The sequence below is a fragment of the Sminthopsis crassicaudata genome, chromosome 6 (assembly GCF_048593235.1).
Source record: "Sminthopsis crassicaudata isolate SCR6 chromosome 6, ASM4859323v1, whole genome shotgun sequence".
Classification (NCBI taxonomy): domain Eukaryota; kingdom Metazoa; phylum Chordata; class Mammalia; order Dasyuromorphia; family Dasyuridae; genus Sminthopsis; species Sminthopsis crassicaudata.
Window position 1 is genome coordinate 235,832,456 of NC_133622.1, and position 14,779 is coordinate 235,847,234.

General features: G+C 44.5%; 1 protein-coding gene across 3 annotated transcripts in view; it reads left to right on the forward strand.

Moving 5' to 3' along the window:
- The first annotated feature begins 9,901 nt into the window (after nt 1-9,901).
- CSTPP1 (centriolar satellite-associated tubulin polyglutamylase complex regulator 1) overlaps nt 9,902-14,779 on the forward strand; it is a 150,595-nt gene continuing 145,717 nt past the window's right edge. For 2 of the 3 annotated variants that reach the window (XM_074273837.1, XM_074273836.1), the window contains exon 1: nt 9,902-10,232. In XM_074273837.1, the coding sequence (XP_074129938.1) occupies nt 10,121-10,232 (112 nt within the window). In that variant the 5' untranslated portion in view covers nt 9,902-10,120. Of the gene's footprint in view, nt 10,233-12,747; nt 12,865-14,779 lie in introns of those variants that run through there. The other variant, XM_074273838.1, reaches the window with a different exon arrangement.

Below are 14,779 nucleotides of genomic sequence, written 5' to 3' on the forward strand. Positions count from 1 at the left end.
TCACATTTAAATATGACATCACTGTTGGACAAACCTTTGTTTCTGCTACCCCTGGGCTGGGTTATCAATGTAAAGATGGCTACAAAACTTTGATTCTGAGAAGCCCAGATGCTGCTCTCACTTGGCTTTTGGAAATCTGTAAGACAAGAAACTTTAACCTCTTCACCTAAATCAGAAAAGACAGGGGCCACAGACCAAGGCCCATGGTCTCCTAAGAAAAAGGCTCCCGGGACTCTTTCCATTGCAGATTGTCTTTTGCCAGGTGCTTCGAGCAAAGTCTGGTCGTGAGCAAAGAAAGCAGCCAAAGGACCGGTTGTGACTCAGGAAATGGTCCAAAGGGGTTAAACCAAAGCTGACCAGGGCTTTTCAAAGATGCCCCCAGTCCCAGCTACTCAACCTCTAGAAAAAGGCTCCTCCCCAACCACATGGCTAGCAGACGGGAACCAGTTACATAAAGTCTACACGTGTTGCACAGTCTCTGGAAGGTACCTCCATTTCATGTCATCACAACTCTCCCGGAAGCCGATTTCTCAGCCACTTGGGGAGATGACATCAGCTAAGCAAGCTGATGGAGTCTGTGCTCGTGCGCCAGGTCCCTGTTACACAGAGAGCTGTTCTTGTCTCTCCTTTCTTTGTTTCATACGACAGAAACGGAATATAGGGGTGGGGGAGGTGTCTCAGAACGTATAGACAATTGAAATAAAGCACTGTTTAATTTCACCGATGGAGTTCTATTGAATAGGCCTCTCGATTTAAAAAGCTACTACTCCCTGTTGATCGAGGCAAATCCAACTTCCCATTTTCCTCCCCGAATTCCTCGTAGTCATCATTTTAATGGCACAATAACATTCCTTTACATGCATGTGCCCCAAACCTGTTCAAACATTCCCCAGGCAATGGGTGCCCACTTTGTCTCCAGTATGTGTGTGCACTTGTATTCAGTTTCATATTCTATATATCTGTGTACTTTTCTTAGAGCCTCCGGACTACAATGTTAACTCCTTAAGGGAAAGGATTGAGATACCTTTAGTGCCTACCTAGGATGGGAGCTTGTCCTTGGCAAGCATTTAAGAGATATTTTTAAAATTTTTAACTTAATTCTTTTCAATGAACACAGATCTCCCTCCTCCCTCTCCCCCCCATCCCAACCAAAGAAAAAGAAAAACAAAAACTTGTAATAATTAATAATCGGAGGATAAAAGGTCTCTCTTCTGGAGTCTCCTCTGCTGTTCCTCTTGAGAGCTTCCTATTCCTTTTGTTAAAGAGCCAGACGTGTCCCTGACAAACCTATTGTTTTCATTTGTTTCTCGGTGTTTTCCTTTTTTGATCATTGCCACATAATTTTTCCCTCCTTTGTTCTGTGAACGTATCTTTCATGATGGATTGGCTCCCAGGGCTGTTTCCAGAAATATGATATTGTGATGAAGATATTTAGAAAGCTCCAAGGAGTCCATCTAAATTCAAGACCATCATTTTCTCTTGCCCTGAACGTCCAAAGGGTCCTCAACAAGCACCTGACTGGAATGGCCCCTTTGTGTTTCCATTCCTTGTCAGCCTTGCTGGTCTCAGCAGGGGTGTTCCTCGAGCCCTGCCCATTAGACCACTGGTGGAAGAGGAATCTAAAAGTAGTTGGTCCTCAGGAAATAAACAAACAACATTTTGGGAGGTCACCACCATTCCTGCTTAAAAAAGGCTCTCGGCTCGGCCAGCCCACACTCAAATTGGGGCGAAGCCGGACTCTGCGAGGCTCCCTTAAACTCCTTTTGGATGTCGACGCAGGACAGCGAGTCTCGCCCACAGCCCTCCTGGACTGCCAAATGCCTTCAGAGCTAGACAGGCGGGCCTGCTAGCCAGGGGTCCCGAGGATTATAAGGGAGGGACGGAACTGTAGGAAAACCCCACCAAGAGCGCAGAGATGACAGCTTGTTCTATTTAGCATTCTTTGAGTCATTAACAGCCGGGCGCCACTGGTGCTGAAAGTTATCATTATTATAACCACAGATGGGTTAATGTCCAAACAAAGCTGTCTTCCTGGAGCAACGGGTTTCGAGCCCCGCCACACAGTTCCAGCGGCTGCAGCTCCTGGGCCCCACGGCCAGTGCCCCACAAATACCAGGGTGTTGAAGGCGAGGCCTTAACTGGGAATCCTTTTCGCTTGTCTGGGAGGTTCCAGCTGCCGGCTGGGCAGGGGCCACGGTTTAAAAAACAACAACAAAAAATACAACCTGGCAACGTCTAAAAAGGGAGGCTGTCTGGCTCAGGGACCGGACTGCTACTATGAGAGCTGGCAGGATCTGGGTTCTAGGTCTCGGTCTCCCACTGCCTCAGTGGATGTCCCTGTATGGGTCACCTCCTTGCCTTGTTTCTAGCATTAAAAAGTGGAGATTTTAATAGCTACTGTTTACAGAAGGCTTTACAAATGTTCTGTCTTTTGATCTTCAAAACAACATTAAGGTATGCCCATTTTATAGATGAAGAAACTGAGGCGAGCAGCTGTTAAGTGACTTGGCCATGGCTACAAAAGCTACTAAGTGGGTGAGGCAGGATTTGAATTCAGATCTTTCTGACTCTAGGCCTGGCACTGTATCCGCTGTACCCCCCACGACTGGCCCTAGAGCGCTGGGTTCAACAGATTTCTTACCCATGTCACTTTATGCGAGGCATTTTGCCTTTGTAAATCTCACTTTCTTCACCTGTAAAATGAGGAGGGGATGGATTAGATGGCCATTAAGACTGCTTCTAGTTCTAAGTCTATGATCCTCTCACCTGCCCTGATCTACTTCACAAAGGTTTTACGAGGGTAAATACAATTATATCATAACTCCTTACAAGCATTACCATTAATTAATTTTATTACCACTAATTTTACAGGACAGCCACTTCTCCAAGATGCTGTGGTGGGAAGGAGTAAGATTTAGGGATGAGCTGAACTCGATGAGTTCTGAGATTCTGTGAAATTATCACGAGATCATGGATTGAGGGTGAGAGAGGGACCTCAGAGGTCAACCAGCTCAACCAATTCATTTTACAGATAAGGAAACTGAGGCTCAGAGAGACTGATGTGTCCAAAGTCACATTGGTGGGAATTAGCAGAGACAGGATTAGGATTCAGGTTACTCGTGCCGTGGAAAGAGGCAGGCTTAGAGTCAGAAGACCAGAGATCAAATATGGCCTCAGACATTTATTAACTGTGTGATCCTGGGCCAGTCACTTCATCATGTTTGCCTCAGGTTCCTCATCTGTAAAATGATCTGGAGAAGGAAATGGCCAACCACTCTAGTAACTTTGCCAAGAAAACTCCAAGTGGGGTCATGCAGAACAATGATAAATCCAGCATTTATAGAGTAATAGATTCACAGCTGGATGGGACTTTAGAAGTTATCATGTTCAAACCTCTCATTTTCCAAGTTGAGGAAACTGAGACTTGGAGAAGTCCAAAGTCATACAGGTTTGTACAGGAAGAGGCAGGATTTGCACCCATGATCTATGAATATAAATCACTGCCTTCCTATTTTTGCTCCTATTATCTTATTAACAATAAATCCCATGAAGGCAATTCAAGGAATAGTTATAGCTGCATTTATTGAGTGAGGGGAGTGGTCCAGTAGAGGAAAGAAGCTGACTAGTTTGGAGGATTTAATCTTAAGACCTAGGCTTAGTAAATGCTGTGAGAATGAAGAAACTCCTCTTGGTTTGGTCCCTCCCTGCTCCTGAGTTGGACCCGAAACCACAGCGGAGAGAAAAACGAACATACAATCTTAGAGAGAATGTGATCTATTTTCCAAGGGAGAATTAGGAAATTTAGGAAACTTCACAAACTTCACAAACTCTATGAAAGAAACTTCTTTCTCCCTTTTCCTTGAGAATTCTATGACTCAGGGACTTCCTAGTTTGTTTTTTACTGACATGTTCGAATTCAAGTGTTTAGTGGGGAAATAGCTCCACAAAACCACTGATTTAATGAGAATAAGAATATGAATGACCTTGTGAGTGTTTATATGGATGTGTGTGTGTGTGTGTGTGTGTGTGTGTGTACATGGGAGAGAAAGCCAGAGAAAAAGACAAAGAAACAGGCAGGGTAAGGAATTAGGATGAGCAAAATGGCAGCCGTAGATTACCATTCTTTCAATCCCCACAATATGGTCTCATCTAAGTTTATTGAAGCTTAAAGAAAGGTTAGGCTTAGAGGGTGATGACTCAGGAACTGAAGTCATCGTCTTTCCAATAGGGGAAAGAAGCTGGATTTAGGGTCAAAATGTGTTGTTCAGTCATTTCAGTCACTTCATTCAGTCTTTATGACTCATTTGGAGTTTTCTTGGTTAAGATACTGCAGTGATTGACCATTTCCTTCTCCAGCTCATTTTATAGATAAGGAAACTGAGCCAATTAGGGTAAAGTGACTTGCCTAGGGACACACAGCTAGTAAGTGTCTGAAGTCAGATTTAAATTAAAAAAGATGAGTTTTCAAAGCAGGACCATCTATCCACTAGGCTATGTAGCAGCCCTATATTAATTCTATGCAGATAATTTGGTCTCTCTTGGTCTCTTATTTTCTCCTCTGGAAAATTAAGGAGTTGGACTAACTTTGGGGTTCTTTTCTGTGCCAAAGCTTCCTCTGGCAGTCACTCTGGTGAAGAAACATGTATTTCAAAAGGAAATAAAATATATGAGTTTACAAAGGAAATCAATTATATTGAAAATGTACTATTTTTCTCCTGGCAGGTTTACAGATCCTTTGGGGATCTATGCATTCCAAGTTAAGAATTTCTGGACTACTTATCTCTGTACTCCCAGCTCTTCCTCTATGATCCCATGAACCTCTGTTGCTTTCATAAACTTGAACTTTGAACTCTGGGGAAGGGAAATTAACAAAACAAAGAGGATAACTGGAGAAGCCCTGACCTACTAACCATTGACCTGTTTATGTTTTGAATATAGGGATGGAGAGCTAATAAATAGGAGGTGTTGTTTTTCTGAGGAGCTGGGAAAGTTATTGAAAGAAGTTTCCAATACATGTGGAGCAAGAGTCTAAAAGGAGCATGGTTGATTTGGAAATGTTAGGAGATGAGGCCTTTGTTTTGACTCTGAAAATAAGTCTCAGTTGAAAGTATGAACACCCCACTGACAACATTTTTGTCATTTTTCATGAATATCCCTTTGTCCTGGGTTCCTAGTGGACCACTGGCACCATTTTGGAGGAGATTGATTGAATCATTGCCTTTGGGAATGACTGATCCAAATCCCAAATCAGAGGTGATAGAGATCTGAACTATACCTTAGAGATTAACCTTTAAGGAAAAATAGACACAGATCTGTAGAATACAAGAATCAAAGATGAGAGACTCCACTAAACCAAACTCGGACTGTGGAAATCCATAATTGGCATCCCTGGCCACTGTTACACCTGTGGAGCCTTATTCAAGATTCTCATTAACTGTGGATCTAGAGAAAGGAGCTTATTTGTCTTTTTTAGAAGCTCCTTTCTCCCTTCTCAGGGGAAATTTTAGTTGTTTTAAATTATTTCTTTTCATTTTATTATTTCTAAGATTTAATTTTAGCTCTCTATTTTCTTGTAGTTGCTTTAAATTATTTTGGGGGGGGGTGAGTCAAACTGTGCCTTTTAGACACTAAGGAAGGCATGAACCTAGGAGAACATAATTATGTTGGGGTGAGCATAAACAAAGTCTCCATTATAGAAGGATACTTCTGTATCCTTGTAAAAAGATCATTGATTTGGGGAGTTGTAACGAAGGTACCACAGAAAAGATTTTGCCACTTTAAGAGTCTCTTTGGGGATAAAAAATTGCTATGAGTGAGTTGTCAAGAACTCTAATCTTGAAAGGTTCCAGAGAAATATCCTGAATTGGGCCTGTAGAACCTTTTGTGATTTTCAGGAACTGCAAATGTTAACTTAGGGGAGAATAAAGAAGGGATGACTAGGGGGAGCCTGGTTAACTTACGAATGTAAGAGAATGAGATCTTTGTTTTGACAGAGACTAAAGTGGAAAGATGTACAAAGTAAGAGGGCCATGGACAGACATTAGATTTGTGTTTGTGGAATGAATGAGAAAGTTATTTATATGAGGATTCTTCTCTCAGAGAACTTCAGCCCCAGAATGACAGCAATGGAGAGGCAATGGCAGAGAGGTCAAGGAGGGTAATTGTGTGACCCCAGGGGACCCACAGAAAAGGCAATCGTGAAATAACAGGAACTCTTGAACCTAGTCTCATAGGAACTTCCTTCCTATGCTGTCTCCTGGAGAATTTCTTTGATTTCTTGGACAAGGCTAAGTTCTCTGACCAAGGAAAATTCCAAGACTAAGTTGTAGCCACAGTGGAAGCACAAGAAGAGACAGAGACATGTATGGAAGGAGAAATCTGGCCTCGCCTTGTACTACTAATGTGAGCTGTATGGACTGTGTAGGTCTGAGGGAAGGGGTTGATATTCCAATAGTTCTGCACTTTCTCTTCCTAAGAGACCTCAAGTACAAAAGAAAACTGCCAATTGAGAGGTGGGACTCTTTAAAGAAGAAAGGAGGGTTGTCTTGACTATTTATGGGATTGGATGTGAGTCCTTTGGGTTTTTCGTTTTTTTATCAGCTGGGATTAATCTTGTCCCATGTACAAGCAATACTATTAATCCAAGTGCTTGTATGGAAACTTATCTTTTCTGTAGAAATCTACATATGAGCTATAAAAATAACCAAATTTACATGGATAGTCTCATTCAGGAGTTCTTATAAGAATGGAGGAATTTTTTGGTGAATAAAGAGGGAACCCACTGATAGAGGACCCCATCAAATAAGTCACTCACTTTTAGAGAAGCATAATTTACAAGACTAGGGAGATATGAGTTGCCTTGTGTTCTGCCTGCCCAATTAGGCCAAACCTGGAGTCTTGTGTCCTGTTCGGGCATCTCATATCATAAAAGACAGTGAGGAGCCAGAGAACACCTAAAGGGCAGTGGTCAGGATGGTAAAAGGTCTTAAGATCCTGTTCTTTGAGGGCCGTTAAAGTAAATGAGAATGCTTAATCTGGAGAAGAGAAGACTTGGGATGGGAAGCATCATAGTGGTCCACACACTTTTGAAGAGTCATCATGTAGAAGAAGGAAGAACTTTGCTCTCCTTGGTCCAAGTAAATGAGGAAGAGTTTGGATTAATGTAAGGAGAAATCCTTAGAGCTATCCAAAAGGGAAATGGGTTCCCTTGGGTAGCAACAGGAATCTTTAAGCAAAGGTTGAATGGCCCCATGTTGACGAGGTTGTACAATGTTCTTTTTCATGTATGGGTGGGTCTAGATGGCCCTTTCACCTTTAAACCTTCGACTCAATATTCCTAATTCAGCATCCCCATGGATGAAACACAAAAATGCTGATGGAATTCAGAAAAGGGAAAAAAGCAAATGCAAGGCAGAATAAAGGATGGGAGAAAGCAGGGAATAGTTAGGGTGGGACATTTGTCAGGTGGGACAGCCAGGGGCAGCATAGGATTGGTACCAGAGAACTCAGTGGGCTACAAGGGAGCCACAGATTTGGAGTTCTGGATCTGGTTTTGAATCCTAGCTATGCTACAAAATGTGCATGACCTTGGGCAGCTTACTTTTCCATTTCTTCATGTATAAAATCAGAGGGGATGGGGAGCACTAGATTAGATAATTTTTGAAGTCTCCTCCATAATCTGGGTTTGGTACTAGAGAAAGAGTGATCAATGTGGTCAAGGAACCTGGGTTCAAAAGGTAAATCTGATTACTACCTTGTGATCTTGGGCATGTCATTGATTTAGAGCTGAAAGGGACTTAGAAGTCATTCAATCCTCATTTTTCTGTTGACAAAACTTGGAGAGATCAAATCACTTAGCCAAGGACAGTTGGAAATTCACAGAGCCAGGATATGAACCCCCTTTCTATGCCATCCCCTTTACAAATGCCAAAAATGAAATTTAATATATTAAACCCAGGTCCAATCATGCCTCTAGCATACAAAACAAACTTCTCAGCCTAGCATTTTCTTTTCTTAAATTGATCCCAGCCTCCCTTTGGAGGCTCCTTACACATGTATTATGCATTATTCTCACCAGGGTCTCTAAGAAGCCTTAGCATGCAAGCCACCTTGGCAGACAGACCCAGCCAGATGGAGGGTAACTGGGGTGAATTAGGGGATCCCTACCCCAGGGATGGGGGAGACTTCCCCCTCCCCCCTAGAATGGCAGATGAGAACAATGTGTCCCAATGGCCAGGAAAGTAGATAAAGCAGGTGCTCAGGCTGCTTAGAGCTTGGTCAAACCTTAAATATGCCAAGGTCATTCACGGCATCCTGGGTCCTCATGCATTCTCCTAACATGGGTCTTGCCTCTGGACCGAGATGACTCTGGAAGAGTGATGACTTTGCTCAATTTTGCCTCCCTTAGATCCAATTCACCAATCAAGACGTCATCCCGCGATGTCACTGGAAAAAACAAAGGATAAACAATTTGAGAATCAGACTGTCTCCATGCACGGAATGCTCTCCTCCTCATCTCTGGGTCTATGATACAGTCACCTTCCAAGTTCCTGTGCCCCAAGGGCCAGGTCTTACTGAAGCCTTTCCTAATGCCCTTTGGCTGCTTGTTCTCCCGTTTTTATTTTGCATCACTTAACATATGTTCATCCATTCATCCATTCCTGGACGTGTCTCCTCCCCAAATAAGGGAAGCTTTGTGAGCGGAGGGCTGCTTCATTATACATGTGCCCAGATGCATATATGTATATAGCCCCCACATGCTAAGAGCTACTTAAGTAATGGCTACTTAATACATGTTCATTCATGTGCGTCCCCATGGTCTCTTCCAAGAGAATGCAGGCTCCTTGAGGGCAGACTCTGGGACCGGACGAGGTAAATAATGTTTGTTCATCCATTCATTCAAGGACAGTCTCCTCCCACAGAATATAAGCTTTGTGAGCTGGAGAACTGTTTCACTTTTGTCTTAAATGTGTGTGTGTGTGTGTGTGTGTGTGTGTGTGTGTGTGTGAGAGAGAGAGAGAGAGAGAGACAAGAGAGAGAGAGAGAGAGACAGAGAGACAGAGAGAGACAGAGACAGAGAAAGAGAGAGAGAGAGACAGAGAGAGACAGAGAGACAGAGAGAGAGGGAGACAAAGAGACACAGAGAGAGAGAGAAAGAGAGAGAGAGAGAGAGACAGAGAGAGAGAGAGAAAGAGAGAGAGAGAAAGAGAGAGAGAGAGAGAGAGAGAGAGAGAGAGAGAGAGAGAGAGAGAGAGAAAGAGAGAGAGAGAGACAGAGACAGAGAGAGAGAGAGAGAGTGTGTGTGTGTGCACGGATGTAAATATGTATCTATCTCCCACTTGCTAAGGTAGTCAACTACTTAAATAGTAGCTACTTAATACATGTTCCTTCATTCCAGAGTATACATTGTATCCTCCAAAAGTCCCTTTCCTAAGCTCCTTGAGGGCAGGAAGAGGTAAATAATGTTTGTTCATCCATTCATTCATGGACGTGTCTCCTCCCAGAGAATGTAAGCTTTGTGAGCTGGAGAAGTTTCACTTTTGTCTTAAATGTGTGTGTGTGTGTGTGTGTGTGTCCGGATGTAAATATGTATCTATTTCCCACTCCCTAAGGTAGTAAGCTACTTAAAAGTAGCTACTTAATAATACTTGTTCCTTCATTCCCGAGTATACACTGTATCCTCCAAAAGTCCCTTTCCTAAGCATCTTGAGGGGAGGCTCCGGGCCAGGAAAAGGAGAATGATAAATGTTCGTTCATTTATTTGTTCATTTTGGGCACTTTTGTCTCCTCCAACAGAACGAGGGCAGGCTGGGCTTTCACTTCTGTCTTCCCAGCCTCAGCTCCAGCTCAGTTGGTGGTATACAGCAGGCGCTTAATGAATGCTTGGGCGTGCCCCGTTCTCGGTCCCCGCGGGGCCGCCGGCCCTAGAAGGTTCCCGGCGGCTGCCTGTCTATATATGGCGCGCGCAGCCACCGGTTAGCCCCCGCGGCCCACTCCCCGGGGCGGGCCCGAAGCCCTCCGGAACTCACTGGACTTGCTCCGAGTTGCAGCCCGGAGCCCCTTTGCGTGCACCACCCTCCTACCAGCCTCTCCTCGCCTCTTTGCTGGCCTTGTGATTGCCATGGCAACGGGGACCGCGCTACGGAAGCCGAGAAGGCGGGGGGCCGCAGCCTCAGCCAGCCGGAGGATGCTGAGCCCCGATCGCTTAGCGCTGCCCGACTACGAGTATCTGGGTAGGAGCCGCGGCCATCGGCAGGGACGGGGGCGAGGGCGGGGTCTGCCCCGGAACGGGCGCGGTGACCGATGGGGAAACTGAGGCCCCCCTGACGGGCTTCGAGTGTGGGCGGGGCCCGGAGGAACCACCCGGCTCAACCCCGGCCTTTGCCGGTGGAGGAAACTGAGGCCTAGAGCGGCGAAGGGAGTTGGGAGCCCCCCAGGCTGGGGAGGTGCTCGCGGGACCGGGTTTGAATCTCGCCCCCCGGCGTCCGCTCCGGCGTTCTTTAGCATTCCCCTCCCCCCAGCACCGGGTTCCTGGCCCAGACCTCAAAGCCGTTAGAGGCCCCCGGCAGAGCCTAGGCTTGGACTTGGGACCCTGGGATCTAAGCCCAGCTCCCCAAGGCCCTAGCTGGCCGCGGGACCTGGAGCCGAGGGCCTTTCCCCGCTGCCTCAGTTTCCTCCTTTGTCACTCGAGAAAACTGGAGGCCTCGGAGCCCACACAGGGTCCAGGCATGAGCCTCAGCCTTCCGTCTGTCCCTGCTTTTCAGCCTTTCCGACCCCTCGGGAAGTAGAGCTCTCTCCCTAAAGGGTTGGGAGCGGAAGTAGTGGGGCCTGAGTTCAAATCTAACTTCGGGCACTCAGCAGCTGTGCGGCTTCCTCTGTAACCCCTTGTGGTCCCTTTTAACTCTAAATCTATGACCCGATGATCTCTTCCAATTACTACTGCGCTCCCCTTTGTAGTCTAGAAACAAGGGAATAAACCGAGTAAAGAGGGACAATTTGACAGAGAGGGATGTTTTAGCGACCCCTTTTCTTTATAAGAGCCGTTAGTTCTTGTTCTTCCCTCATTTCAGTGGTATCCTACTCTTTGTGACCCCTTTGGGGTTTTCTTGGTAAAGACACTGGAGCAGTTGGCCATTTCCTTCTCCTGCACCTTTGACGGATGAGGAAACTGAGGCAAACCAAGGGCAGTGATCTGCTCAGGATCACCCAGCTACTAAGTGTCAGAGGCTGGATTTGGTGCCACTCTGTAAATAACAGGAATTTCCTTTAGGAAATTAGGAGCTTTCATGACTTTAGTAATTAGTCAGGTAACCATTTGCCTGCTCTCTCTCCCCCAGCAAGGGCTGGAAATGAATCCTTTCCCCCCTGAAACAATGAGGACTTGGAACTTGGAGTTATGACCTGATCCTTAACAATGGCAAGATTCTCAAAGTCATTGGGTTTCCCTGTACCTGCACAGCAATTTCTCGCAGCCATCCTTAGAAGACTTCCCGGGATGGGCAGCCACTCTCTCCTGAGGCAGCCCACTCAATTCTAATTATTAGGAAGTTTTTCCTTATATCGAGATGAAATCTTTCTTCAGCTTTCCCCAGTTACACATAGTTCTGCCCTCTGGGGCCAAGTATCACAAGCCTAATCCTTCTTCCATGTGACAACCCTTCAGATACTTGAAACCGGCTGTCATGTTCCCCCTTAATCTTCTCTTCACCGGGCTACACTTCCTCGTTCTTCCACCTGTTCCTCCTGCCACATGGTTTTGAGTCTTGCAGTCATACCCTTCTCTGGAGCCGGGTCCTTCCTCAAATGTTCCCAGAGGAGAACAGAAGGGCACTGACTCTAAGCTGGCTCAAGTACCTGATAGCTGTCTTCCTCCTTCTGGATACAGTGCAGCCTACAAGAGCCAGGGGACTTTGCTTTTTAACTTAGAGCAATTTTTAGGAATCTCGTTGATGGAGGAATCCACTCGTTGACATTCAGGGTTCCATTGGGTCAGACCGGAGTGATAGGGGTGGTTTGTTCATGTGTTGTTGGCCTGAGAAGTGTCAATAAAAGGAAACTCCTGGGTCTTAGGGTAGATGGAACTTCATTTTGGGGGCTATTCTTTCAAGCTGCAGCCTGGCAGAATAGAAAGAGTCCTAGAGCTGGTGAATATCAATTCATGCCCTGGCCCTCTTTAGAAGATTTTATGCAAGTCATCTTCTATACATGTGTCTATAAAGTGGAGGAGTTGCTTAGATGGCCTCTACAGTACCTTTAATTCTTCAATCCTATGATATCTTCCCTGCTCTAAATTAGTCCACTATGATTTTACTTGGTTTTCAACATCTTTAGCTTATTCCCCCCCCCCCAAAAAAAAAGTGCTAAATGATTAACAAGCACTTAGGTCTTCATTAGGTCCTCACAACTCTGTGAGGTGGGTGATTATTATCCCCATTTTATAATTTAAGAAATTGAGGCAAATAGATGTGAAGTAACTTAACAGTTGTTTAAATTTGTAGCTATTTAAGGTAGAGAAGATCTGTTCACTCTCACCTAACAGAAAGATATCTTGTCCCATTCCCCACGCGTTCCCCACTAGGTGTTCTGGCCCACTTAGAACCTTGTTGCAAGGCTCATCAGAAAGCCTCCTGAGCTCCCCTTGCAATCCCTAAATCCATATTTCTGCCCAAGCACATGCTAATTTCACTTTTTCTTCAACCTTAGTTGGTTGTTGTCCTTCGAACTCAAAGAGGAGCAAAATGACATCACTATGTTAAGAGTTGAATTACAGTGTGTCCGACTATGGCTGATCAGACCAATACGAGCTCTGAATGCAGTCCAGGTCCGACACAAAGAGTTCCTATGAAACTGGAAAACATAAACCAGGTATGTGTTCCCATTATCTCAAAATAAATCAAAACAGTTCAACCAAATGTATAGATTATCTCCAAAATTTATACACACACACACACACACACACACACACACACACACACACACACAAAACGGTCCTTTATGGTATATATGTGGTAAACAGTTGAGAATATCATATAGGCTATTGCTTTCCCCATTGTGTCACAGCTGTCCAAAGGCTCAGCTTCCTTTATGGCAGAACATTGAATCAGGACCTGAGAAATAAATAGATTTTCTTTGACTTTGATATGTGGACATTTTCGAAATTGTGTTCTTATAGGAAAGGCAATTAGAAAAAAAAAAATCTAAGCAAGAAATACATCTCTCCTATAAATGGTGAGTTGTTCTCATTACCTGCAGCCTTTTATGAATAATTCGTGATTCACCCCCATAATGACACCATTTGGAAAAGTTTTAGTCATGTCCCCAATTTGTGATTTTTAGAAATTAATTGGTCTTTCCAGCTCACTTTACCGGCAAGGTGTATGGGAAGCAAGAAAGGCATCATTCCATAAAATTCTTATATTGGGAAAGCAGATTTTGGCTCTAGATAAGGAGAATTCCTACAATTAGAGCTGGATGATAGTGGACTGGCCTGCTGGTGAGTAATGAGTTCTTTGTTGGTGAAAATGTTCAAGTGGAGATCGGAGGCGCACTTGTTGGAAGAGCGGTTGTATGAGATGACCTCAGAGAGCCTTTCAGCTCTTGATCCTGATGAAATCTCAAAAGAGAAAAAAGACCCTATTAGGGAAAAGAACAACTTGAACCCTCGGTGTCAAGCGCAAAAAAAGATTTCCAGCCTTGTGAGCATTCTTGTTGAAAGCCTTTGCCCAAGGCTGAGGTGTGTTTGTATGTGGCAGGGTGTGGATGGCTCCTCTGGAGCCCAAGGGTAGCTTGTTCTGTTCCCAGGTACACAAAACATGCGACTCATAGATGGGCCAACCTAGTGTGAGACCGAGCTTCATTAATTTGGGGAGGGTACTCCCTTTTCCACTGTGGCTTCCAAACTAGTCTGATTTCACCAAGGCCACTTTTTCCCGCTGTAGTTACTTGAGAATAAGAAAAGAGGCTATCCTAAAGCTACTGATGTTTTTTGTTGATATGGGTCTGAACTTCTTAGAGTAGAAGGGATCATTTAACTGGAGTAAGTATCCAAGAGTGTTATTGGTTTTTGGTTTTGTTTTTTAAATAATGGATTATCCCATAAGACTTAGTTGTCGTATTAGGGGGATCAGTTCTCTTCATTCTTAAAAAAAGTCCTCTTGATCTCTCTACCTCATTGTTTTCTCACCCTTTATGAGAAGGGTATTGGCCTGTATGGGCTTCAAGGAGCCTCCCATTGCTACCTCTCCTAGGATGCCGTGATCCCTGTTTATTTTCTGGAAGCGGAACTGGTGGAGATGGGACAATATATCTTTCTGTTGGAAGCAAACAGGCCTTCTCTACCCTAAATAGCTACAAGTTTAAACAACTGTTAAGTTACTTCACATCTGTTTGCCTCAGTTTCTTCAACTATAAAATGGGGATAATAATCACCCACCTCACAGAGTTGTGAGAACCTAATGAGGACCTAAGTGCTTGTTAATCACTTAGCACACTGCCGGGGTTGGAGCAGGCTCTCTATAAATGCAATTTATGATGATGATGATGATGTTAGGGAATCTTTCACCCTTTAAGAGCTTCAAGTGATCCTGAACTACAAGCACTCTGCTGCTTCTAGGCAATTTGTTAGGGGTGAGAATTATGGAGTTGGGGCAGTGCTCGGCTACTAGCACTCAGCTACCATCCATCCTCTGTGCCAGAAGCAGGCAGTTAGAAGTGTTTTTCTTAAAAATCATATGCTATTTGGCCTAATTTCTTCCTGATGGTTCATCTATTTTTATTAATT